This window comes from Zonotrichia albicollis, chromosome 6, assembly GCF_047830755.1.
Source record: "Zonotrichia albicollis isolate bZonAlb1 chromosome 6, bZonAlb1.hap1, whole genome shotgun sequence".
Lineage (NCBI taxonomy): Eukaryota > Metazoa > Chordata > Aves > Passeriformes > Passerellidae > Zonotrichia > Zonotrichia albicollis.
Genome location: NC_133824.1, coordinates 29,807,081 through 29,833,751, shown reverse-complemented (window position 1 = coordinate 29,833,751; position 26,671 = coordinate 29,807,081). Strand labels below are relative to the sequence as shown.

At 40.0% G+C, this 26,671-nt stretch overlaps 1 protein-coding gene across 2 annotated transcripts; it reads right to left on the bottom strand.

Moving 5' to 3' along the window:
• On the bottom strand, positions 1-26,641 carry PLA2G4F (phospholipase A2 group IVF). Of its 2 annotated transcripts, XM_005479999.4 has the most exons (20): positions 23,396-26,641; positions 19,019-19,091; positions 17,587-17,723; positions 16,198-16,326; positions 14,754-14,794; positions 14,122-14,164; positions 13,699-13,765; positions 13,236-13,405; positions 11,501-11,614; positions 11,097-11,134; positions 10,062-10,197; positions 9,212-9,348; positions 7,920-8,142; positions 7,265-7,379; positions 6,046-6,183; positions 5,457-5,564; positions 4,366-4,560; positions 3,866-4,032; positions 2,641-2,827; positions 1-1,994 (listed from the first exon to the last, which is right to left on the bottom strand). In XM_005479999.4, the coding sequence occupies exons 1-20, from the start codon at positions 23,504-23,506 to the stop codon at positions 1,765-1,767; spliced, it is 2,559 nt and encodes an 852-aa protein (XP_005480056.2). In that variant the 5' UTR covers positions 23,507-26,641; the 3' UTR covers positions 1-1,764. The 2 variants fall into 2 exon arrangements, with proteins under 2 accessions (XP_005480056.2, XP_074399078.1); XM_074542977.1 differs by lacking the exons at positions 13,699-13,765; positions 14,754-14,794.
• Positions 26,642-26,671: the final 30 nt, after the last annotated feature.

Genomic DNA, 26,671 nt, shown 5'->3' with positions numbered 1-26,671 from the left:
TACCTGTGGATGCGAGTAGATGGTCTTGCAGATGCAGGCAGTGTGCTCTTTTTCCATTGTAATCATAGTTTCCATTGTAATCATAGATCAGATCAGACACTGAAGTACCTGGTTAACTCACTTAGTCCAACTTAAAACCAAGAAGTTTTTAGAAACTCTTTTTAAAATTATCCTGCTGTAGAGAGCATTGAAGCAAGGTGCTTGTGATTCCATTGTGACTCAGTTGAATTCACCAGCAAAACTTCCAACTCTTAGTAAGATAGCAAAACACCACAGTTCTTGACCTTGAAAACTTAGTCACTTTCAATTTCTCGGTTGAAACAGGTTTTCCACATTTTTAAGATTCTTTAGGAAGTAACTGGTATTATCTTGCTCATCCTCCCCTTGATTAGATGGTCTGTAGTAAACACTAAATACAAAGTTTTCTTTATTGGCTCAGCCCGATTTTCATCCACAAGCTATCAACCTAGTTGTCTCTGACAAGTGTACTTCAGAAAAACTGTGAAGAGCATGTGAGCACACTAATATTTATTAAAAGAGAAACACATGAAAAAATGTATTAAGAACCATACTCATCTACAAGTCCTTAGTTAATTTCATAAGACAAACCTCCTGTCCTCAGTTTTAAATCCAGAATCCATACATTCAGCTCAATATAAAAGCCATAAAACTATCAGTGCTCATTTGCCACTGTTCTGCATTACATATTTTCCAACTGCATAATTCAGTACTTTTTTCTGGGCTTTATGCAAAGTGAGGTGAATCCCATCCCACAGCACAGCAGCATTTTACATTATTTTATTAATTCACATTCATAAGGTGTGCCTACCTTGACTATTGACATTTCTAAAATATGTAGGCACAAACAAAGGCCTGGGTGAATTACAAGCTGAAGAGTAGGGAAAAATATCTATTTCAAACCCTTCAAAGGAGCCTTCCTTCCTCTTACACAGAAAGAGAAAGCTGAGACTTATGGCATTTTCATCATAGTTTCATCATCTCATGATGATCAAACTATAGGAAGCAGTAACAAAATCCCACAATGCGTTTTTATTGTTAAATATAAAAAAACATTTATTTCCTTGTTTACCAAACAATTTTTTTACCAAAATAAGATACTCTGCACAGAATTTCTGGGAGACTAAAAGCCATTAAAATCCTTGAGAAGGATAGGAAAGAAATTGAAGCCATGAATGGCAAAATGGGAAGCAGGTAATGACTGTTCAGTCTTGAAAGCACATAGGCATCAGCCATAGCAAGGTGAAAGAAAAAGGAGCCATTTCCTCTCTCAGTGTGTCATTTTCATCTGTGGAGCTCCTCTTCAGATGATGTAACTTGTAAAAGTTCATTAAGGGAGGTTCATAAGCAAGAGGTAAAAGTACAGAAGGAAACTGTTTCCTCAAACACCAACACACCTTTGACAAAAAAGAGGTGCATCACTCAGTAGAGGCTGTAAGATTATTCTACAGAAGCTCAAATGGTTTGTGTAGACCTCTCAAATCATCTGGAATCAGCCACTGTGATTGGAGATACTGAGCTGAGTAATTCCTCACTCTCATCCACACAAGGAAGCAACATCCATGTTGTACTGTACATTCCTTGAGCTTTCATCAGAGCACATAACCTGGAATGAGTTTTCAGTGTCAGATGTACTACTCCCTCCCCAGGAAGAGAGTTTCTAGCTGTTCACTATCACTATATTATCTTGAACCTCACAGCTTTTGTACACTGCAGCCTCTCTGTATCCTCAGCCTTGGAAACTGCTCATGTGTTTGACTTATTGGTAACTTTCTTCAACTTCCTCCTTTGCAGAGCCAAGTTCAGGGTTTTGAGGAGAGTGTCCTTGTTGTTCAGAACGTTGTAGCGATTCACTTCCACTAGTCTGCTGAAATCATAGGGCTCAAAGGTGAAGTTTAGTGTACGGTAAGGGGAATCGCTTGACTCAATAATGAAGTCACCAAAGGATTTCTCTTCTTCTGACTCACGTTCAACTCCTGCAACAAGAAAGAAAGAAAAAAAGCCATAAAAGACCCTCTGCTGTGGTAGAATCATTTTGGTGGAATTCAGCTTAGGAGGAGATCAGAGATAATTCTGTTGAAATTTAACTTTTTCCCCAAAGCTCCTCCTCAGAGATATCAGCTCCTTCCAAAATATTTGAAAGCTGAAGGGGCAAAGTATTCTCCTTCTATTTCCACTTGGCTCCAAAATACAGTGCTAAAACACATTTTCATTGTGATAAATGTTAAGGTTATCTTTTATTATTATGCTCAAATTACGGAATATAAAGCTCAATTTTCCCCGGAAGTGCTGCTCTACACTAAAGTGAAAGACAAACCTCAAGTTCCAATGGCCCTAGGAGTACCGTGCCCCTTAAATTTAAATACCAGTCTTAAAAGATGAACAGCAAAGTAGTTTACTACAAACACTTTTGTGGGGGAAGGGGTGTTGTGAGCCTCTTCTCTCATCCTGCCCTTCAAAAAACTAGTGGAAACTGATTCTGCCTTAAATGCAAATAACAATTTAACAATTACAGAGTAATATTAGGAAGAATCAAAAGAGGAACACTGACCTCACTGAATTTTCCCCATCAGCACACCCAAAGAGTTGTTAGAAGAGTCCTTTAAGAGGCAGCTAGTTTACCTGGAGCTTTGTATTTCTGGAAGGTGTCATTCACAAGTGGGAAATGGAGTACAATTGGAGCCCTTGGATTATCATCATCCACAAACATGTAACACTCTTTTGGCTTCTTTTCATCTTCCTCTGTAAATTTGATTTTTGGAAAAGGAATTTCCTGCTCCTCACAATATTTCTGAGTCAGCTCTAGAACCTGTTATCAGAGGAAAAAGATAATTGCAACACAACACCAGCAACACTTCTAAAATCATCTAACTGCAATCCTCAAAAGGAAAGAGATTTTCATTTAAAAAAAAGTGACAGGAACTCAGCATCAAATCAGCAGAAACAATTTCTCCAGCTGGTAATATGGAAGAATGAAGAGCAGAACTGCAACAAATATCAACAGATTGCAGCTGAAACTTTTTATGCTTTCCTACTCTAAATCTATTCACATTGACTTTTCTGCAGTTAATAATAAACACTTGTATGTACAGAAAATAACTTGTTTGTATGAAGAAAATCACCAATAGCCACTCTTTCTTCAGAAGCACATATCTAAGTGACAATTATCTTATGGGCCAAACAAATAGTCTTATTTTACTTAATCTGTTTAGGCTTCTGCAAATTTTTGAATCTTCTTACACTTGTCAACTTTCTATTTTCTCATGACCTTCATAGGAAAAAGCACAGCAACATAACCTTTGAAATGTCTTTCCATAGGAAGACAGGCCAAGAGAGGTGGGGCTGTTCAGCCTGGAGAAGAGAAGGCACTGGGGAGACCTTGCAACACCTTCCAGTACTACAGGAGGCTTACAGGAAGGAAAGGGAGAGTGACTTTTTACAAGGACACGTAGTGACAGCACAAGGGGGAAACAGCCCTAATCTGAAGGAGAGTGAGTTTAGATTAGATATTTGGAAGAAACCCTTCACTGTGAACGTGGTGGGACACTGGCACAGGTTTCCCAGAGAAGCTGTGGACTCCCCACCCCTGGAAGTGTTCAAGGCCAGGGTGCAGAGGAGTTTAAGCAAACTTGTCCAGTGAATGGTGTCCCTGCCCATGACAGCAGGGTTGAAATGAGATGATCCTTAATGTCCCTTCCAACCCAAACCATTCTGTGATTCCATGAAAGACATAAGGATTTGTTTTCATTTGTTGATTAGTATTTGTATTCAGCTTAAAGTGATCTGCTGCCACTGAGTATGATTCTGTGCTTTTATGTTCATGTATAATGCTCAGCTAATCTCTCACCTCAAATGGAGCTTCCCAGGAAAAATTGAATGACAGGATAACATCCACATCCCTCTCTGGCTGAAGTACCAAAGGAAAGGGAGAGTTGATGGAAAAGCCACCATCCACTAAATACAAGTTCTCTTCCATGGGAGTCAGCTGGTTGGGAAACGCATCCAGGTGACTATCTGTAAGACACTCCAAGTAACACAAGTAACTATATTGATTCATTACACATGTATTGGCAGAAGAACAAGACAAAGCTCATATTAGTGTTATAAGAAGAAAAAAGACATTCCAACATGCACTTTCATCTGAGCCAGACCTATAAAATCTGATGATCAGCTTGCCTTATATGACAGAACAAATACAGTGGATCAAAATTTTTGCAATGGTGTAAGAAGGGACATATGCCCTGGCTTCAGCAGAACAAAGTCAAGCTCACTAATGTTCTGTGACATTGGGCTATTATATAGTGTGTTAATATTTTTTGATGGTCAGAAACACATAAACTCCTTTACCTCTCCAAGTCACAAATTTCTTGATGTTTACATAATCTTTATGAAGATACAATCCCTTCATGAAGTTGAAGGTTTCTCCACATGTGACCCGGGACATGAAGAAATCCTGAAATATTTGTAACAAGGGGCCCCCAGGTATAACCAAGCGAGTCTTCAGCCGTGCTGGGTCTCGGAAATGGAATCTTTGGCAGTCATCTGCAGAAGTCACAGAAGGATGCAGAACATGCACAAAATGCCAGCTCCAACATTTCAATTAGGCCTTTTTGGACAATATTTAACCAGCTGTCCTAAAGCTGAATTTGTCCCCTAATAAGGGTATTGTAATGAAATTTAAATGAGATGCATATTGCATAGGTGGGTGATTTACTAGCCCTGTTTAATAGGAAAAGCATTACACATAAAACATTGCCCATATTAATTTCAAACCCACACAAAGAAACCTTTGTTACCAAGTGACAACCGCTTCTGTTACATAAGACATCAGTCAACCACACACAGTAGCATTTACAACTACACAAAACAAAAAGAGTTGGGGTGTTCTGGGGGAACCAGGGCTGGAAAGGCAGAAAAAAAAAAAAATCTCTTCATCCACTAGTTACTATAAGGCCATAACTATGCACATGAACAAGTCCCAGCCTCTAAAACACTTCTCTGTAATGGACAACTGGAGATCAATGAATAAGCATACAACCAGCTTATCCAATACTACAAAAAGCCTACCATGGGGGAAACTGAAATCCTCTTTTTTCATTTCCATCTTAGCAAACCAGCTTCTATTCTTCCTCTTCTCAGGATTATGCTGCCTGCACTTTAATATGTGTTTAAGACAGCTCCCAGAACTAGCCCAAATTTTAGTCAAAGTCAGATACCAATTCTTTTTAAAAGAAGAGGAAGTGTACTAAAGAAACATTTTCTCTTCACTATAAGAGTGATCAAAGGGAATAACACACAATAAAAGAAATCTGTCCCAATCCACTCTTTGTGCTAATCTTGAAAACTACAAACAGCACATTTTTGCATCATATCATTTGTGATCACTACAAAATCAACCATCTTTTGAAAAACCCAACTATTTTTATGTATGTTCTTACCTACAACTTTGATAACATCTTTGAAAGAATCTAGAAAGCTCAGTCCTATACCAACCACCTTCAGGCAGATATCATCCAAGCTTGCAGCAAAGGCACTGCCCCACATTCCTGCAGGAAAAATGCAAAAGAATTTAACACTCAAAAGGTTTCTCACAGAACCAAAAGACCTACAATTCACCTGACATTTTTCATGGGAGAGGGTTGTCACTTGATTCCCTACTATTCTAACAGTTCTAATTAAAACCTTGGTGTTAATCATGTGACAAATCATGATGCTACGATATAATGCAGAAAATTTTCCCAGAGAAAAGCATGGAAAAGACATTAAGAGAACAGGAAGATTGACAGTAGACAGGCAATTTTTGACAGGCAGCTATAATAAAGTCATCTTGCAGACTCAGGACATCAGAATGCAACACTGTGAACCAACTATGATCCTAAAGCTCTGGAGAAAGACTGACATGTTTCACTTCTTCAAGGTCTTTTGGAAGGGAAAAAAGGCATGGACTTCAGTTCATAAGTCCCCAAAACAGCAAAGTTCCTTTCCATCTCCTTATATGATAATTTAATCATTATCATAAGTTCCCACCTTGTAGAAAACAAATTCTGGGCTCTGGATGTTTCTGGACAAGACGTCCCATGAAGAACTCGCTGTCAAAATTCTCTGTTCGAACAAAAGCTCCATATTTGCGAAATCCAACTTCATAGGGAGTGAACTCACACCATTCTAAGAACAAGCCAACAGGATATTTACTCATCTCAGAGGAAACATGAGTGAAAATATTTATCTGATATCTGTTCACACAGGGGAGACAGAAGGGACTCTCTCTCCACTTTTCACAATCACTATGGAATTCTCTGCCCCTCTACTCTAGTTTCTATGTACATATTAGCAAAAACTTGTGAAGACTTTCATTCCATCTTGACTTTCTTACTATGGAAACAACTTGCATTATTGAACTACAAACCATCTCCCAGGAACTACTACAGTACTGGCTTGAAAACCCCAATTGACCCACTGCATCAGACTTCACTGTTTGCTTAGCCAAGTGCCTCCTCATGCTTGAAAGATTCCCACACAGAGCTGAAAAATAAGGGCCATCCAGTCCAACTCCTGGGCCTGCATAGATCAACCTGAAAAACACGGCATGCATCTGGAAGCATTATCCAAATCCTTCTTGAGCTCTGGCAGGTTGGATCAAATTGAATTCACTGCCATACACACAACTGCTCAGAATAAAACAAACAAGTTCCCTAGTGGTACACAGGTGGACACAAGCATGGGTATTCCTGTCTCACTCATCTATCCCCACTTGTTGCATCATATTTCAAGTTTCATTGAAAAACTACTCTTCATATTTTTACTGTAAGAACTCGGACCACTAAAACATACTATTTTGATTATGCATATTACAAGGTGGCCAATCCATCATTTTACAAGAATCCTACACATATTTTTTATCTAAGACTATAAAAGAAAGTGGTTTCCTTATCACCAAGGCCTCTAATTCAGATGGAGACACATGTATTACAGGAATATTCTTAGTTCCTGAAAATTTCAGGCAGTTTCAAGCAAAACGTGTGGAGTGGCCAACAGTTCTCAATCTCATTTCTCCATTTTAGCCACGAAGAAGACATTTGCTATGAGGATGATAATACTTTGCCAGTTGGTTTCCTACTGCCCCTTGTACTACCACCTGCTGCTTGAGCTGTATTTCCTGTTATCAGCTGCTCACTACCCAAGCAACTGGATAGATGAAATAAAGTTATGGACTTCAGCAAGCAAAAATAAATTTCCATGTTCATACCTGCAAAGTCACCACTGCTCATATTGGGTCTCACATTGACAGCTGCATAGATAGGATAAGGGTTCTGGGCCCATTTCACTGCTTCTTGCTGATCAGACAGCTTTGATGGATCTTCCTGGTCACAAGCAAGGAAGGAGGAGCCCACCTAAGTCAGGCAAATTCTGCACCCATAGTTTGATAATTGGTAGCTGTTGCTTAGCATTTCTGATTAACAACACTACTAAGTCAAAGTCCTTTTTCTCCTCTTCTGTCCAGGTACATGTTTAGATTTGTCCAATATTTCTGCAGATGTGTATTTAGAATATTTAATGTTAATAATAAACTAGCTATCCCTCTGATTTTCAATCTCAATTACACAGAAAATACTGCACAGTAACTCCATTTTGCAAAACGAACATTCTGCCAGGCTTAACGGGCCCAGTACAAAAGCTGTTATTTTAATAACAATCATTCCAAATAAAGACTGCATTTTTCTGTAACATTGATCCATATGAACTAGAAATTCTTTACTGAGAAAGATACTATATTTATTCCACAGCATTGTGCCTATACAAAGATGAAGAGCAATTGGTTTCTAGGCTCCAAATACATGGGTCAGCAGAGTTCCCACTTGAAAGACAAACAGCAGTACACATTCAAACATGAATCCTTTTACCTCTTGTTGTAGGAAATATTCCACAATAAGGCCCCACAAATCTGTAAAGGAAACCTTCCGTCCCATGATCTCCATTGCATTCAGCTCCTGGAAATAATACTTCAGTCGTTCTGGGGAAAATGCACCTGCTTTGCTACTGGACACAGTGTCCTGAGCTCTTCTGATTGCGTCTTGAAGGTCTTTCTGTGACCAGTCAGGGTCTCGATACAGTGTTGATAAACACCTGAAAATGCTTTTATTAATGTCATCAGTAATAAAGACCTTCCTGTAAACAATAATTTTAGCTAGTCATAATTAGTGCTGCAGCACTTGAGAAGTCTAGCTAAAAGAGTGAAGAATACATAAATAAAAGACCTCTGAACTCTAAATTGTGCTGAAAACCCTGACACCTATAGGACATCTTTCTTCTGATTGCTAACCTGCCTTCCAAAGACGTTCCAAGCATCCTACACTAGCACCCATGAACCAGCCCATAAACACATGTAAACTCCAGAACTAAACCACGATGTGCTGGCTGATGGCAAGGGTGCAGTGTGCAGCAACAGAGGCCGTGGCCTTTACCAGAAGACAGGTCTGATTGAAACAGAAGCTAGTTTGGACCATGGACTGTCTGTGCAAACAAGATGCCTACATTTGTTTGGAAGTGTCTCTGAATCAGAAGGGGCAGGAGAACTAGGTACAGAGGAGTTAAATTAACACAAAAAGCTTGGAAGGAAGGATTACATTGTCAGGTTGCGCAACTCCTCTATGAAATAATTTCACAAAAACAAGGGGTGACTTCACCACAAACTCCAAGAACTGAGCGACTGAAACATTCTAGGCACATCTAATATTTCAGCACATTGCTCCAGTCCACCAAAGGGCAAGACAGTGCTGTGCCTCTCTTCAGCCTCCATGCCATTTTGGAAGGTGATGGTGTGGTGGCCTGCACGGACGTGTTTCCAGTGACTTGCACCACCTCAGTTATCTTCTCAGCAAGAGTGGGGAAACGAGGAAGGTTTTTAAGTCAGTGCTCTGAGTTACTTCACAGCAGTCTTATTCATATAAAACATTCTCATATTTAACTGTCACACTTGCACAAGCAGCAGATTGATAATTTTAGCCAGTAACTGTATGGGTTGGACATGATACTGGATGTCTTAGACTGTTCAGGATCCCCAGCAGAACTCACAGGTGAAAACTGGCAAAATCCTTTATTTGCTGTCTGCCAACAAATGTAATTTTGGCCTTATTTTGCATCGACGCTACCATTTCACCTCTAAGCTTCTGAATCAAAACTGCATGTAGCTTACCAGGTGGAGCCAGAAATCCCACAGAGGTACATTGCAGCATCCAGAAGGCCCAGCTGCTGCAGCCCAGCAAGGCTGCCATAGAAGGACGTCAGCGCTCTCATCCCACCTCCAGAGCCCAGCACTGCCACAACTGGAACCTGCAGACAGCATGCTCAGGAGTCACAACCACAGCCTTTTGATGGCCAATAAATTACAGAACTAACACCATTTCAGTCTCATTTCAACAAAAAATAGAGACAAAAATTCTAATAGAGATATAAACTCTAACAAAAATAGATATAAACCTTCATTTATATCTACATTACAAGTAATTTTGGGTTTGATTTCAAGCTGAACTTCTTTCTCTATTTTGTAATTGAAATATATTGCTTACTATCAAACATAGCACAGTCATCTTAGGAACAGTCACTTACCAAAATTGTTATGTATATTATCACACATTTACTTTCTTACAATACACATGTAAGAGGCAATTAGTCTTGTAACAGCAACCAAATACCACTAAGCAAGGCATAAGGATATGCAGATCTAAGTTTCCTCAAATAAACAATTAAAATCAATTCCTGTAGTGTCATTTTCATTTTAAACATCCTGAAACAAAATTTCTCATCACAACTCCAAGCCCAAAGCAAAGTACATACATGCTGAAATTTCAACATCTGTGCTCCAAAATACACATACCTCCTCAAAATTTAAGAAATATAAAAACATTTAGACTTCAGAACTGAAATGTACTGTCTCACACCATAGTGAATGCAAACTGTGTTTCAAACAAGGATTCCTACATTGCCTAATTATCAACCAAGCCTAAAGAATTTCACCAATCTCACTACAGGACTGTGCTCAATACCTCATCTTTTGGAGGGGATTCTTTTAAACAAAGAGTCTTCTTCAGTGCCTCAGAAACTACTTTCTTCCTTTTGTCCAAAAATTCTCTCTCCTCTTTACAGAGATCAAAACCCAGACGTATATCAAGATCCCAAGTGCTGAAATAGAGGGAAAAAAACCCTTGAAATTTTGGAGGATTTGTAATCAGTATGGAAATGCAATTTTTGTGAACACAGAATCTAGGTGCAGGTCTGAACTGGATCAGATGAAATTTTAGTGTATGCATCAGCTATTTTGGAATTAAAAATTAAATTCTCCATATTGTATTTCTCATTTAATGTTTAAATTCAAAGCTCCTGTCAAACAGTACGCAGATTAGGCTTCAGGAATTTCACAAAGGAAGAAAAGATTCTTGTATGTGAAGAAGATTGTAAGAGGAGCAACTGACATCACTGCATCAATGTGAACATGAATTGAGGGGAAGAGGGATTTTAAAACAGAAGATTCTGAACTTAAGAGGCAGGAGGAGGCAGCTGAATACCAATGAATTTGTTATGAAGCTGTAAAACAGGAGCAGGATCTTCAACTGATGACTGGATACCAAATGATCAATTTACAAGCCAACTTCTTGGTTTCCTGGGGTTTTTTTCCCTTTTTACTCCCTTCTTGCAGCCTTCACCTATTTTATAGTTGAAGCTCTTCACACACTTATGTCCTTTCCTATCTCTCATTACATCACTTCATATTCTGGTATAACTGTGCATGACAAAACTACTTAATATTTACATCAACAGCTGTTGTACATTTAACTATTAGGAACAAAAAATTTGCACATGTGTCAGCAGGATTGACAACTGTCCAATAAATAATACTGCAAAGTAAAGAGTCACAGCCTTCCAAAAATTATCTAAAAAACCTATCAAATATATTTTTGTTTAATCTATCCCAAGAGATCAACGGAGTGAACAGAGCTCCCCAGAACAGCAAGGAGAGTCACTCAGTTCCTTTATATGAGAATAAAGGCCTTTTCTGATTTTCAAGTGGGGTTCCCACTCACCTCTCTTCAGTTTTCAAACTCATATCCAAACTTTTTCCCTGTGAAAAGAGAGAACACATCTTGAAGTTGACAGCAATTACACAGGTGGAACTGCAAAACAGACGTTAGGAATTATTTCTTCTCCAAGTGTCTTGCCTTTTTCTTCCTCTTGATACTTTTCTTCCACACCCTGAAAAGACTTTTTTCTTCAGAAAGCGATGAACTTTATACTTCATTTTGCAAGATCCAACCATGAAAACACATTAGGAAGAATTGCACTGAGTAATCTCATTCCTGCATTCTAAGACATCCAAGAAAACTCCTGAGAATCAATCACATGTTGCCTAACTTTCCAAACACCTGGAGGCAATGGAGGAAAAGGTTATCTCATGCACGTTAAAGCAAGAGCAAAATATTGACATTACCTCTCCCAGAGAAATGATTCTATCAACTTTTTCTCCAATAGGAAGAGAATTAACTGGTACAGTCCCCAGTCCCAGAATTGTCGTGTGCTTTTCAATATCAGGGTTCACACCATCCTAATAAGAGCAAAATCTTATGTGAGATGCACAGAAAAAAGTTGAAAAAAATATGACTTTCATACATTGAAACAGCAAACAATTCTTAATATCATTATAGCTAAATATTTACCAGATTTCCAAGGCTTTTTGAGGGCATTCTGCTTTCTCCTTTTTTTTTCTTTCACTCAAATAGGTTCTTTTTTGTGGTTGTTTGGTTTAGTTTTGGGGGTGTTTTGTTTATTGCTACTGTTTTGTTTTTTTTAATATACCTGTCTGCCATAATTAAAAAAATTTCAAGTACAAAATTTCCCCCACAAATAGTTTTGTGCTGGCATGTGTCACAAAACCCACAAACCAACTCGCATGTCCATCTTCCAAGCAAGATTTGGAAAAGATACCAAAAAAGGCAGCAGCATTACACATACATCAAAAATAACACAAAATAAGAAATAAGGCAGTTTGTAATTTTAAAAGCAGAGCAAATTAAAGCTTGCCAGGAAATATTTGGGTTTTCTGCCATGTAGCAAATGGCAAGATCTCGTAGTGCAGAGCTGTGTGCAGATTGCTAAATGCATAGAGGCATATAAAAAACCCCTCATATCAGAGGGTCCCAAAAGCCTCCAGGTGGGCTGGAGCCCACACACCAGCCACAGGGCTCAGCACCCAGGAGGAGACCACACCTTAGAGAAACACTAGGCTGTCACCCTTCCCACACCAAGAGCCCAAGTCAGGCCAGGAACCACCCACAGACTTCACCAGTAACTACTGTCCTGAGACCAATGTCTCTCTAAATTTACTGTCCTCTTCCTAACAGGGGCAAATAACATGCATTTAGGTACAGGGCAAGCAACACTACAATGTTCCTGGCACTCTCCCACATCTGATGAGAGAGAAAAGGGCAGACTGAAGACTTTTGTGGTCCATGCCACTTGTTGAAGGGGTATGTTCTCCTAGCTACCAGAACTGGTTGGCAGAGGTTTACCACCTGGGGCAATCTCCACTGTTGACCTCTGCAGTGTTTTTTGCTTGCCTGGCTGTGAGTTTTTGACCACTCAAGCCCAGGTGTCTCTGTTCAGCTCATGTTTGCTGCCTAACAAACCCCCAGGCAAAGCTGCTCTTCCATATCCTTCTTTGTGTCCTCTTCTCCACAGCTGCCTCTACAGTAGTCAAGATCATCATTTGCAATCACGCTACCCAATTGCTTGTTGGGATAAAAAGCATCATAGAATAAAGAGTTTCTTTGCTCTCATTTTTGGAGAATGAATATTCAGTCACCACCTGGAGAAAGTGCAAAGTAAAAGACAAAGCTAAATAAACCTCCTCAAGTGGCAACTGATTTACAAGTTTCTAATAGAAAAGAGTTCCAGTAGAGTATCTCAACAGGTGAAAGTAAAGATGTCTACATGTAGCAAGCATGTGCAGAGTAATATTTTCCTAACTCTTGAGTTTGAACAGATGTTAAATCTTTGGGGAGCATAGACTCTAAAGGTAATTTCAGCTCCTTACACAACATCAAAGATCCAATGCACAGTCTGACATTTTTTAAACAAACAAACAGAAAAGCACCAGTGTGTAAAAAATAACAATCGAGAAAAACTTATCTCTCTGTAATCTTTAAGAAATCAGCATGGATGCTTACCTGTAGGACAGAAATGGTTTGCTGCAGCTCCACTTGCAATTCTGAACACATTTCTTTATCCACATGAAAGACAAATGAGGTTCCACAATCCTTCTCATTGTCTGGTGTCCAAGGAATAGACAACTGCTTTTGATATGCCCCTGGGACAGACACCTTGACCTCACAGCCTCCTGTGCATTAGAAAAAGAAGTTTAGACCACAGGGGCCATTTGTTGAAAATCAAGTACTTATTAAGTGCAGCTGAGACCATAAGTACACAGGAAAAGACACTATTGTGGTACTCAGTAGAAAATACCCAATCTTACTAATTATTGAAAATAAAAGCAAAATTTACTTTAAAAGCCAATTTTGTAGTCAGTAAATTAAAATGCACTGTATAAACAGAGATTCAAGTCTCCCCTCTCTCTCAAGGAACAAACATGCTGAATAGTAGTCCTGACTTAAACCCTCCAGACACCCCTACCTTGCTGTTTTTCTTTTGCATTTTCCTCTTTGTTGACAGTGCCTTGAAGACACAAGCAAGGATGAACCTGTGAAAAAAAGAAACCAGCTCTGGTCACACAATTTTTAGCTCACTTCTTTGTTTGAAATTTAATTCACCTACTATATTAATTGTAGGTTTACAGCTGCAAAATGCCAAAAAAAACCCATCAGGCATTGTTTTGTTATTTCAAATAAAGCAGCTTTCTGTAAGTTGCCATCAAGTTTAAAAATTGAGGAAGATTTTTAGATCAACAAATGAAAAAGAGAGAGGCAGATCTTGGAGAGAATAGGAGCTATTTGGAAGTAGGACTGTAATACTCAAAAATCCTTCTCCTCTTTCTGCTAAAAACTTATCTTCAGGAGTGAATCACAACATAGATGATTCTGGCTTCCATGTACTCACCACAAGGACTCCGTTGGTCAACACTTCTGTAGGGGCATCTGAGCTGTGAAAGCAAGAGGTTTATTGCAAATGACAGCTGGTTTTAATTTCCCCTCATCCTACTTTACAAACTAATGGGCTGAAAAAGCAGTGGGATGAAAAGGTCCTCAGTGTGGGAGATCCAGGGAAACAGCAAGTATATTTCCCTTCACAAAATAATGGGGGATTGGAAAAATTGAAAAAAAAATTGTTTGCAAATATAAGCATGTGCTACAGGATCTCCACATCCCAGTTACTCTGATAACCTAGAGAAAAGCTGAACTTAGATAGACTACCAGATAGATAAAGTATATATTTGTGTATTTTGCAAGGTTAACTGAAAACTTTCCAATCCCAAATAACTAATCCAGAAAGTGTTCACTGACATCCCATGAAGTCCAGCAAAATTTTATTTCTTTTTTACCCCAAAAGTTTTGGTGACTGGAGTAATTAAGGATAACTTTGGTCAGCCATTAGTGAATCAACTCAATCCCCACAGAGAACTATAAAGTATTATCCTTTTTTTATGAGCAAGACTATCCCCACACAGAAAAAGACCCCTGACAACATATCTGCAGAGCACAAGTGCAATCAGCTCTTCAAGTAAGACTCACCACTTCTCCAAGAAAAACTCTACATCCAGCTCTTCCTTAGCCTTTGAAAAAAAAGTTGGATATTGGTGACCCTTGATCCTGAATATATAATTAGGGATATTTTTCCAAGAGATTAGGCTTTTCTCATAATTCAGTAACCACTGAATTAGGGCCTAGACGAGCCTTGAAATCAACACACTCACCATCCTCCCATTAATCTCAAAATCCCCCCATCCACGAGACATTGAAGCTGCCACTAAATACTTCCTGACCCAAGCAACTGCTTCTGCCCTTGTCTTGTTCTCTAGCATAGTAACATATTTTAACTTCCTGTTAAAATAACTGAGTTTGTTCCTTTTATAAAAGCTCTAGCTAAATTTTGAAATGGCTAAATGTAGCCTTTAGCCTTTAAATTCTCCTCTTCTGCTGGACATGCCCTATATGACAGGACATATCTACATTTGAAGACACAAGTGCACAGAAGTGAGAGGTGTCTCTCAGATCCATTACTCTGCTAATGAGAGAAAAAAGCCTCCTCTGGCTCAAGAACCACTGCAACATCATCTCTGCAAACAGCTTCTACATGGGGCTTTGGGCTTCTCCCCATCTCTTATTTCAGCAGCTTGCACTCTTATCTCCTTGCTGTCTTTGTCCTCTACAGACTTTGTTCTTGCCAAAGTCGTTTCTCCTCCCATAGCATACAGCAAATACGTGATACCAGACCTAACACAGTTTTTCAAGTAACAAACTAGAAGCTGTTTTGGGTAATTTTCTTTGCTGAAGTTGAAATTTCCAGTCTCTTAATTACAGACCAAGATGACTTAAGCATTCACGAAACGGATAGAGCTACTGGGAGCAATGGAATTACTAAGCTTCTTTCCATGATCAGAAATGATTTGGAGTGCCTGTGGCACTGCCCAACACCTCCCTGTGAGCTGCACACCAGTTAGCCTGCTTCTGACCACACCAACACACTGAAGTCCAATTTCTCAAGAAAACACATCATTAGCTCACCTTTAATCCTGACCTATTGTAGCAATGTGTTTGTGGCATTACAAAATAGATCAGTCTGTTGATGGGGTTTTACCCACGTAAAACAGGCTGTCTTGTAAGTCCATGAACTGGTGAATAGGGCTTGATCACCAATACCATCTACATGAAGCAGAGGTTAAATGTACTGAACATAATCCAGGGAAAATAAGCATCTCTTATGCTTTTGACTTATCAGATATAGAGGTAACCCTTGCAGCAATAAACTTGTTTTTTTTCAAACAGATGATGACAAACTAAATAAGACAGTCCCTACAATGATTACCGACTGCAAATGCCTTTCATTTTTTAAAATCAGTTTATCTTCCTCTAAGTCTCATGAAAAACTGTTACAACATTCTGGCTCCTCCCACCCAGATGAGTGAGGGACAGGCACTGCCAGGCCTGTGCAGGAGGAGCTGAGCCAGGGCCTCACCTCAGGGTCCAGGCTGAAGGTTTGCAGCAGGGGCTCCCCCGGCCTCATGCCCCCCACGTCAAAGACAACAGAGGTGAGCTCATCACTGACAAGGACATCCTTATCATAGAGGGTCAGCTCCAGAATGTTCTAAAAGCAGAAAGAAAAAACAGCCTAAGATGAAGGGGCAGAAACACTGACAGACCTGGGTAGCTGTATACAATGGACACCTTGCGCATTAATCAATACCCTTCCCCAGTCCTAAGAAAAATTCAGTATTTTCAGCAGGGCTTACAGCATAAAAAATTAAGCAAAAAGTTAAGCAGAAAACTCTCCTAGTTGACACCATTTAGCTAAAGCATTTTCTCAGCTTCCCACCCAGAGGAGGCCCCAGGTGAACTCATGTGGCAGTACTCTCCACCAGCTCCAGGCACAGATTTGCCCAAGGTAGCAACAGCAATTTCCACTCTTTCATGATGATTTAGTCCAGGATGTTATAGGGATCTATCTCTTCCTGCTCAGCACTGTGTCAGAGATGGTAAATTCAAGAGAAACTGAAATAGATACAGTGAGGACATGTGGCACCCAAAAGTTCTCAAGGAGACAAGACTGAACGTGGAGTGTTGCTGGCAGTCTCCAGCAGTAACCAGGCTGAGGTCTCATGAGCCTGGAGGGAAAGAAAAAGATCCCACACCCTAAAGTTTAGCTTTCAATTTTCTTACCAGTCAAGTCAATTACTATCCCACATTGGTCACCAACTATTGTGGAAAAGTGAGGGGGACAGTTTCTTGCAATAGACACCTTATTCCAAAGCCAGGGATGTTAGTCAAAGCAATAGTGACCCACTAAAACTGATCTTTTAAAGTACAGTTTCCTTCCCTCTGCCATTAGTGTCTGCTTTGAGAGTGAATGCTGACAATCTGAAGACTTTGTTAAATACTGTATTAGGTCCTACACAGGTATTAGATGCGCAGTCTCTACCCAAGAGTTTGAATTTGGTTTTCTCAATCATCAGAACTGATGGCAAAACTTGACTGAATGAACCACCTGGCAGTGAGTAGAAATTTAGTTCCTGTGAAAGAAGAAGCAAACATCAAATAGAAACTTGCTTTATCAAGGAATTTCTTTGAATTCCACCAGGTAGTGCCATAACTTCCCTTTCCTGAGATGCATCACAAGGATGTTTATGGAAAATTCTAGCTGCAATTTACTTGAGAGAGCAGTTAACCACAGTAGTTTGTATCACTGGACATGCATGGCACAGCTTTTTGTACCACTGAAGACAACTGTCACCTTACAAGCAACGCTAGTTTTGAGGGTAATAAAGAACCCTTGATTTTGAATGAAGTATCAAAAGCAAGCCAGTACAAAAATACAAGCAGTCCAACCCACTCCACACAGTGTCCTTACCTTGACAGCACTGTGGATCCGATACTGGAAAGTCTCATTCCATTCTGGGTTCTCAGAGTTGTCAACAACCTGAGTTCGGGAGACACTGGGAGACGCAGTGGGCAGCTTGAGCTCCACATAGCAGTCTGCCTTGGACACTGCAGCAGAGAGTGAGAGACAGGCACCAGAAAAGCTTTATTCAAACATACTCTTTCCCGTGAGCTCCTCATTTGCTAGATCTCATTGCATCACAGAAAAGTGCAAATTTAGGGCTGGACTTCTAAAGGAAAAGCCTTTAACGAAGTAAATGTCTTTAAACAGGAGCAAATTGAATATTAGGTACCTTTTTTCTGGTTCATCAAAATGATAAAGCCCTTAATAAAAAAGACTAGTATTTAAAATGAGGAAGATCAACTTTAAAAAAAAAGATTACTGCTGATACCAGGGCTATTGCTTCCTCTCCTATCCCTGGGCATCACTGAAAGAGCTTAAGCCTACCAAAGTCCAGGGAGACAACATCCACTACTGCTGTACCCTTGTTTAGTCAGGCAAGGAGCTGGGCTATTTCCATTCCCTGAAAACAAATTATTGTCTCAGAGCCCTTCTTTCTTCCATTTAGGAGCCCTCCAACAATGCAAGTATAGGGACCATTCTTCACTCCAGCTGAACAGACAGGCCATAGAAAAGAACTCTTCTCAACATTATTCTAGCCCTCAGCCTCTCAGGAGGCTTTTCTGTTCCCTGAACAGGTATTTTGCATTCCAGGTAGTTCAATGCTGGATGTCAGATATAAACTTACGGCGGACTATCTTACTTGATCTAATCCGAAGTAATTTAATATAAATGAGTTTTAAAGATCCAAAGGCCCCAAACGGCCCTGAGATCTTTACACAGGTGTATAAATAGGAGGGAATATATACCATGCTATCAAAAGCAGGAACAGATAAAAATCTTATCTTATCTTGGAATCAGCCAACCACCTGCTTCCTTTAAAGTCTGCAATGACAAATATCAGGTACATGAAATAAAGCACTACTACAACTGAGAAAATAAACCTTTGGATGCTAGAATTAAAAACGTCTGCTTCCAGTTTCAGGAAGACTGTTCAGCAGGAGCAAGGGTGAAACTTGCCATACCCAGAAGGCTGAATCCAGAGAAAGAAATACAGAATGGGCCACAGTAGAACAGGAAAAGGAGCAGGGAAGCAAAACCTTACCAGGACTTACATGATCTTGTTCTGCAAAGAACAGCTGCAGCTGCTTAATCTGCAGATTGGCCTCACTAAAAGCTTTTGAAATTCAGATAATATACTTAATATTATATATATAAAGCTTTACATGAGAAGCTTTTTTTGAGACACAAAGGCAATGAAGTGTGTTAACAATGTTCTCTGCGCTAGAGGTATGCACCAAGGAACCAACACGTTTTCATAATGCCTTGGGTAAATACTTACACACATCTGTACCCTTGATGTTTCTGGCTCGGAGGACTTTTACTGTCAGGTTGTAGTAAGGATGCTTTTCCCACTGAAAAGAGAGAAACAAGCTCAACTTTTAGCTCAATTGCCATGCCTGCTCTATAACCACACTAGTATTAGACCAGAGAAATGGATCAGAAGTAGTCAGCCCAAAATGAGCTATTAATGAATCAGTTTGGGAACGTACACAGCACTTGCAGTGTCCTGGAGGGCAACTAAAGGTGCCCAGAAGCAAACTCAATTCCTTTTTGGCAATGCAAGAATCATGTCTTAGGGTAACTCCTCACAGGCTTCAGAAACTAAGTCCCTTATTTAGGGGTTCCTCCAATTATAGATCAGTTTTTAATTGCTTTGTTAGTACATTCTTGCTGTGTGAGAAACAGGTGCTAAAGCTGCTCAAACACATCCATGGCAGCTCATTCCAGAGAAGGGGCCAAGGGCACATGAATGCTTGAGGAAAAGCAGACATGGCAAGAATCTTAAGAGCAGAGTCTAAAGTCATAAAAGGCACATGCTGTTTACAATCAGAAAAAAACCCAAAACGCTTGCCAAAACATTTCATGGCAGTTGGAGTTAGAAAAGACAAAACTTAAATTCATTTTCATTCTGGACTGTTAACTGGTATCAGCATTCTAAACATGCACATCACCTTAGCAGCACAGATAAAATGTAATCCTCACTGTTGAAAGCTTCTGGGAGACTATTTTTGGAAAGTAATATTAGTACCTAAATGCCAGGGTGTGAAGTGGGGAAAAAAAAGTCTGACTGGATCCTAAAATATCATGAAGGAGAAGTGGGGGGAGGGCAGGGGACAAGAAAAAACAGCTTGAGGTGATTTAGTACAGAGACTACTTACACAGGAGTAATTATGTAAGGGATATTGCCTCATTTTCATCAGTTATGACACAATCCTGGCCAGCTAAGAACTTTTCCTATTCTTAAATCACATGTTCAAAATGCTTTTCACAAATGGTCATCACTTCACGTTCACAATTTTCAACAAGTTTGGCTTGAGACCAGAGTTTAATTTTAGATATGCTAAGTATTCACTTACAAATAAATTCAACAAGATCTTCACTTACAACAAAATACTGCAGACTGACAAATGAGGCACTGGAAGAGGTTGCCCAGAGAACCTGTGACTGGCCATTCCTGTCCTGGAAGTGTTCAAGGCCAGGCAAGAGCTTTGAGAAACCTGGTCTCATGGAAGGTGTCCCTGCCCATGACAGGGGGGTTGGAACAAGACTTTAAGGTCCCTTCCAATTCAAACCATTCTTCAATTCCATGATTTTTGAAATATTATATCAAAATGTAGGGCCTACATATCACTGAGTGGGATCTCACAGAAACCAGTGAATCCTGAACTGTTAAAATCTTCTTGAATGTTCCTTATCTGATAAGTTATACTATGTTTGTTAAGCAGTCACATTCTTGGCGAATCTTCCTTATTTTTCATCTTTTGGAGATACTTGCCAGCTTTTGCAAAACAGGGTTTGAACACAATAAAACCAAAGCATACAGAGTATACTGAACATTTTTGTGTTAAGCAAGCACCCTCCATCCTGACCAACAAGCAAAGAGCAAAAACTACAAGTCACCTAAGATTTCTTGCATGCAGGTACTAAACTAAATTTGTGCAAATAAACTTCAGTTATATTGTTACTAATCTTAAAGAGACTTATTTGCCTTTATTTGTTTCCGTAAACAAGACACGCCTTCACAATGAATTTCATCATGACTTCCATGCTTCAGATGCTAGTTTCTTTCATCTTTAAACCTTTCCTAATCACCTTTCTTTTATTCAGTTCCTGACACTAGTTTCTCAGGCAAAGGGTGACCACCTTTCTACTTCATCAAGTTGGGGAACAGATTACAGATAGAAATTCAAGATTGTGTATTGTTATTCTCACCAACTTCCTAAAGTTCCTGCAACTCTTCTGTTTGTTGAGACACGAAGCTACATAATCATACTCCCATGGCTGTGATAGCAATCTTCATTCACATAAATCAGACACTATCAGAGCAAGTGCAGAGTACCATGAAGATAGCCTAGCCTTCTTTTATTGCACACCATCTGTCAAAAATGTACTTACATGCTCAAAAGAATGTCCTTTCCAAACGTCTCTAACACTTTCAATTTCCAGCCAGTCATTAGACAGCTAAGGATACATTTTCCACATCCAGTTGATAATTTAAGGGTAATTTAAGGGCATACAACTCAACAGAAATGTCACTCCCAAGCCTATGTGATAATGTATGCCATAACCTCCTCATATGCCTTTTTTACTTATCTTTTAGCAAAGGCACAGCAAGGTCATAGCATGCTGCCAGGTGAGTTTGCAGAGTAATAAAACATGGGAGTATCCGATATGCCTTATCTGAATGATCAGGGAAAAGTCTGGCAAGAAATCCATATGGGAAATGGACAACAAACACTGATGACATGGCAGCATACCAATGTATGTGACTGACAGAAGCAGCTAACTTCTGCTTTGCATAATGATTTTTCATAATCACTGCTTATCCAGAGCTCAGGAGTACACCTGAAGCAAAAAAAAAAAAAAAAAAAAAAAAAAAAAAAAAAAAAAACCTCCACCTTTAAATCCTAAATCCTAAAATAAGGGTACAAGGCCGAATTTTCACATACTTAACTTCGCAAAACTGTCTGTACCTTTCATCTAAACTGAAGATGCTGATGCAGCTGGAAGTGGCTGTAGAACAAGTAATCCCAGCTATAGGACGCAGCAATCTTTACTTTCATGTAGCCCAGGATACCTGCCTTTAAACAGTGGGCAGTAAGTGTTGGGATCCACCCCCACGAGTCTCAGTGAAAGCAGAGGACTCACCATAAGCCTGCCAGAACCATTACAAAAATACTGTCATAGCAAATTGAAACACAACTTCTAACACATATTTTGTGTTCTAAGACATACTTTGTGTTCATTGGGAAAATTAGGCAGCTCAAAGAAATGTTCAGTTTATCAATGGAGCAGTTTCTCCCCATCTTGCTCCTCCTCCCAAAGAAACACTGCTGCACATCATTCCCGTCCTTGTGGCCAAAGTGTCACGAGTCTGCTTTTAAACCCCAAAGCAAATCCCTGCCTTTCCTGGGCACCCCTTGCACTGTCCCTCCTCCCTCAGGAGACTCACAGAGCCAGCCCTAAGAGCCATGCTCTCCTGGCAGGCAGGATTTATGGTCAGCCAGGACATGAGCAGGGCCAGCAGCTCAGTAACACAACTGCAGTGGCAAACACCAGGTTCACTGTCCGTTTGTTGTTGTTTTTAGAAATGAACTAAGGCTAAACTCTGAAAAATTAAAGCAGTCTGATCACATTAAATTTACCTACAATAGTCTGATCACGTTAAATTTACCTACAAAGCCAAAAGGGTGATCTGCTGCCCCACCCCTTGCTCAATTGCTATCAATTAGTCAATACTAAAATCTCTCCCTAGAGCCTTAAAATTTTGTTAAGTAATGTTAATATTTTTTTTATTTAAATAGCAAGTGCCTGAGGGAAAAGATATTCAGTGCTTTACAGGTTAATGGAGGTTTACATGAGCCTCTTCTAACCTGATCTCCCAAGTAGTCAACAATAATATCAAAAAGTCAACAAATTTATTTTTTTCACACAGCAAGAAGAAATGCAGAAAGCTATATAAGCAGCAAGTTGTCTTATGACAATTAATGGTCATCTCAATTTTAATTGCATACTGAGGGGCTGGTGTGATAGGCTATGACAAGGGTAATCAGCTTACAGATCAAATCTCCAGTCAAAAGCTCCTTCATAAACATTTAGCTTAATTCAAAATTGAAGTTATTAGCCTGACCATCTTATACAATGAAATTATTTCACCCCAGTTAAAGGACAAACACCTGAAAACCACTTTATCTGTTGTGATTGCACTGCATTACGAGCAGGAGCTAAAGCCATCATTAGTCTTTGTCTACCTGAGACCATTAATCCCTGTAAGGTAAGATAGAAAGCAGAACAGAAGGCAACTGTAGTCAAGGTTATTTTGCAAGAAAACACATAAGCAGATTTCATCTCCACTGATGAAAAGTGCAGTATTCTGGACTCCCCCCCAAAAAAGTACTTGACATCAGCTCAATTCTGCTCCCCAAAACCTAAGGAAATGCAGATCTGCTCTGGATTTCCTCAGGCAGACCCTGAATTTAATAAAAGCCTGAAATCTCCATTAACATGATCATTAAGAGAAAAGTGTGGGTAGCAATGAATTTTTCATTCCTGCAGAAGTGCAGGGCAGGTTTTCCATACGTGCAGCAACAGGAAGTCCCTCCTGAGCACATCAGCCAAGGAATGCCATCTCAGCCAGCACCACGCTTTCTCTTACCCGCCACTGATAGAAGCCGGTGTCCCTCCTCTCCTTCCTTTGGAAAAGCACTGCTGCCAGAAAAGGCAGCACTCTGGGTGGAAATGGGCCCCGAAGCACCTCATGGAACATGGGGAAAAGGTCCTGCTGTCTCTGCAGAAAATCTGACAGGGAAACCCAGAGCAAGGCGAGCCCAGGACGCCCGGCTGCGAAGCACTGTTTGCCGCGGACTCATCCGAAGTTTTGCGCAGGACTGGGCTGTGCTCCAGCTGTGAGAAGTGGAGGTGTGGCCCACACTTGCCAAACAAGCCAGCTCGAAACCTCGCTGGCAGGTTTTTCCAATGTTGCTACAGGATAAGGGCACAAAGCAGCACCAAACAGGGAAGCCCTGGGCAGGAGGAAGCACCACTTTGTGATCCAGCCACAACATCTAAACCCCAATCCAGATTTTCTTTGAGAGTTCCAGCAACCTGATGTGCAACTATGGCCATTTCAAATCCTTTTCAGAGCTTCAGCACAACCTACCAGTATTTTTAAATAGAAAATTTTTCCCATCTTACAAGCCTGAAGTAAAGCAAAATTTGTCACTGACTGTAGCTGTTCAGAGCAGTTTCAGGGAGGCCAGAGTGGAAACACCACAGTTTGGTCTGCCATAAGATGCTTCAGGGAATATCAACTCCCCACCACATCTCTCCTCTCTGAGCAACCTGCAGAAGTCTCCCCTTTTTCCTCATTTTCATGTAATACAGTCTTAATTCTTCCACCAAATGTTCTCAAAAAACTTTACAAGAGACAGGACAAATTTTTTTAAGAGTCTACCACACCTGAAAAAATAATTGAATAGTGAAGGAAATAATTTGCTAAAAAGCAATTAGCTTATTAGCAGCTGCTGACAGTTTTCTTGCTGGAGCATTTTATCAAAGAGCTGAAATTCATAAACTGGAATTGCAGACCAAGTACCAAACTTTAATGCTACAACAATTAAAAGTGGCAGAAAATGTATGAAAGACAGTAATGCAGCATGTCATTAGCTCCATGCAAGCATCAGAATGTGTCACATTCTCAGCAAGGTCCCATTCATTAATCATGTCCTGTCATTAGCGTCAGCCACCAGGCTTGAATTTGAGAAAATTAATAAAAGCACAAGCACTGACATTTCAAACATAAACAAGGCAGCACTAGGTGGGAGCCATTGTGGTGAAGTCACAGAATGAAGAGTCAACACACAGGCAAAAAGCAAACATAATGCCATTGTGAAACAGCCAGCAACAGCCCTTGTGTCCTACTAAATGGTACAGCAGAGAGTGGGCTGAAAAAGCTATTCCTTTGCTTTTCTACTCACCACTGCACTGACGGTGAAGGACTAAAGCACCACTCCGAGGATGGAAGGCTGAGAGCTGAGGCTGTTCAGACTGGATAAGAGAAGGCTCCAGGGATTCCTCATAGAAGCCTTCCAGTATTTAAAGTGGGCTTTTGAAGAAAGAGAGTGTTTTTGCACTACAGATAGTGATAGAACAAGGGAGGATGGTTTTAAAGAGGGTAGAATTCAATTGGATATTAGGAAAAAACTCTTTACTTGGAAGATGGTGAGGCACTGGAACAGGTTGCCTAGAGCAGTTGTGGATGCCTCATCCCTAGAAGTGCTCAATGCCAGGTTGGGGTCCTGGAGAGTTGAATTTAAAATATCTTTAGGCTTCCTTCCAACCCAAATCATTCTATGACTATCACATTAGGTTTTATTTATCTTCAAAAGGATTGTAGAACCGTAAGTGTACTTTTTCTTTTACATTTAATCTAATACAGCTTGACTATAACTTACCAGAAAATTGAGGTGACCTCACAGTACAGCACCATGGAGAAATCACACTTATTCTAGTTTATTACAGGCAGTGGATAAACTCTCTACTTTGTCCTGAGTGCCCAATTGCACATAAATTCAGCTTACCTGTCTTCTGACACTCTTCCCTCTTCCAATGAAATCTCACTCAGCACAGGGATCTCACTTTTACAGAATTTCTCTTGAATCTCTCAAGAAAAAATGAAAACTCTTTAGAACATATGCTTGAGAATTGTTTCATAGTCAACAACAGATCACCTATTAGCAGTGTCTGTGTGCAGTCTCAGCCATCCTCACTGTTGTCAGCAAACTTAATATCCAAAGATAAACTACTTGGTTTTGTTATTTTCCATCAGACTAAGAAAACAAGCAAGCACAATGGCATCAAAAGATGAGGCAAAGAAATCCTCCCACCCAGTAATTTTACTTCTGTTTTGATTAGCATGCCCAGAGGGGTAAAGATAGATTCTACATTGCAGTTTTGAGGGTTTTTTATCAGAAACCATTAAATTACATCATCACCAACTATATTATATAATATTTTAAATGTGTGTAGATATCACAAGGGACCCATTTTGGTCACATTAGCAGCACCAAGAGGAGAGCTGAGATGCAGTATACAACTACAAGAGATTTAAATTTCAAAGGATGCAAGCAAGGATAGGATTTGATTTCTGTTTGTTGGGGATTTTTTTTAGTTTTCCCCAGAAACACCAATATACTTAGTTGTCCAATCAGTGACGTGGTTGAAGGAGCAGATGCCTCCTCAGCAAGTTCACTGATGACACAAAGCTGGGAGGAGTGGCTGATACCCCAGAGGGCTGTGCAGCCCTTGAGAAGGACCTCAACAGGCTGGAGAGATGGCCAGGGAAGAACTGTCAGAAATCCAGCAAAGGCAAGTGCAGGGTCCTGCTCCTGGGAAGAATAACCCCAGGCACCAACACAGGCTGAGGCTGACCTGCTGGAGACGCCCCTGCTTGAGCAGGGAGCTTGCACACAATGATCCACTGTGGGCTCTCCCAGCCTGACCCATCCTGGGACTCTGTGAACATGGAGACGGGAGACTTCCTCTGTGCTGGTGCTTCCCATGGCTACAGAATAGGAAAACTGAGGATCTATATTCTACTTCCAACACCAGACTCTATGTCCTACAGCCCAAGCAAGTGCAAACCAGTGAATCTAAACATTTCCTGATTTGGTCACACAGAGCACACATCCCTCCCCAGCACAAAACCACTCAAACATCACTACCCAGAAAAAAATTGTCAGTAATTTTAGTGTTCTCTCGTAAGTACATATTTAATGGTACAATGGTGTAAGACTTGCAAAAACATTATTCAAAGAGATAATTCAAAAGTGGTTTTAGTAGGATTTTGAGAACATTCACAAGCAAGTATAAACCTGTAGATTTAAAAACCTACATTGAGAATTGCCACACTTGATTTACACATACTAAAGCA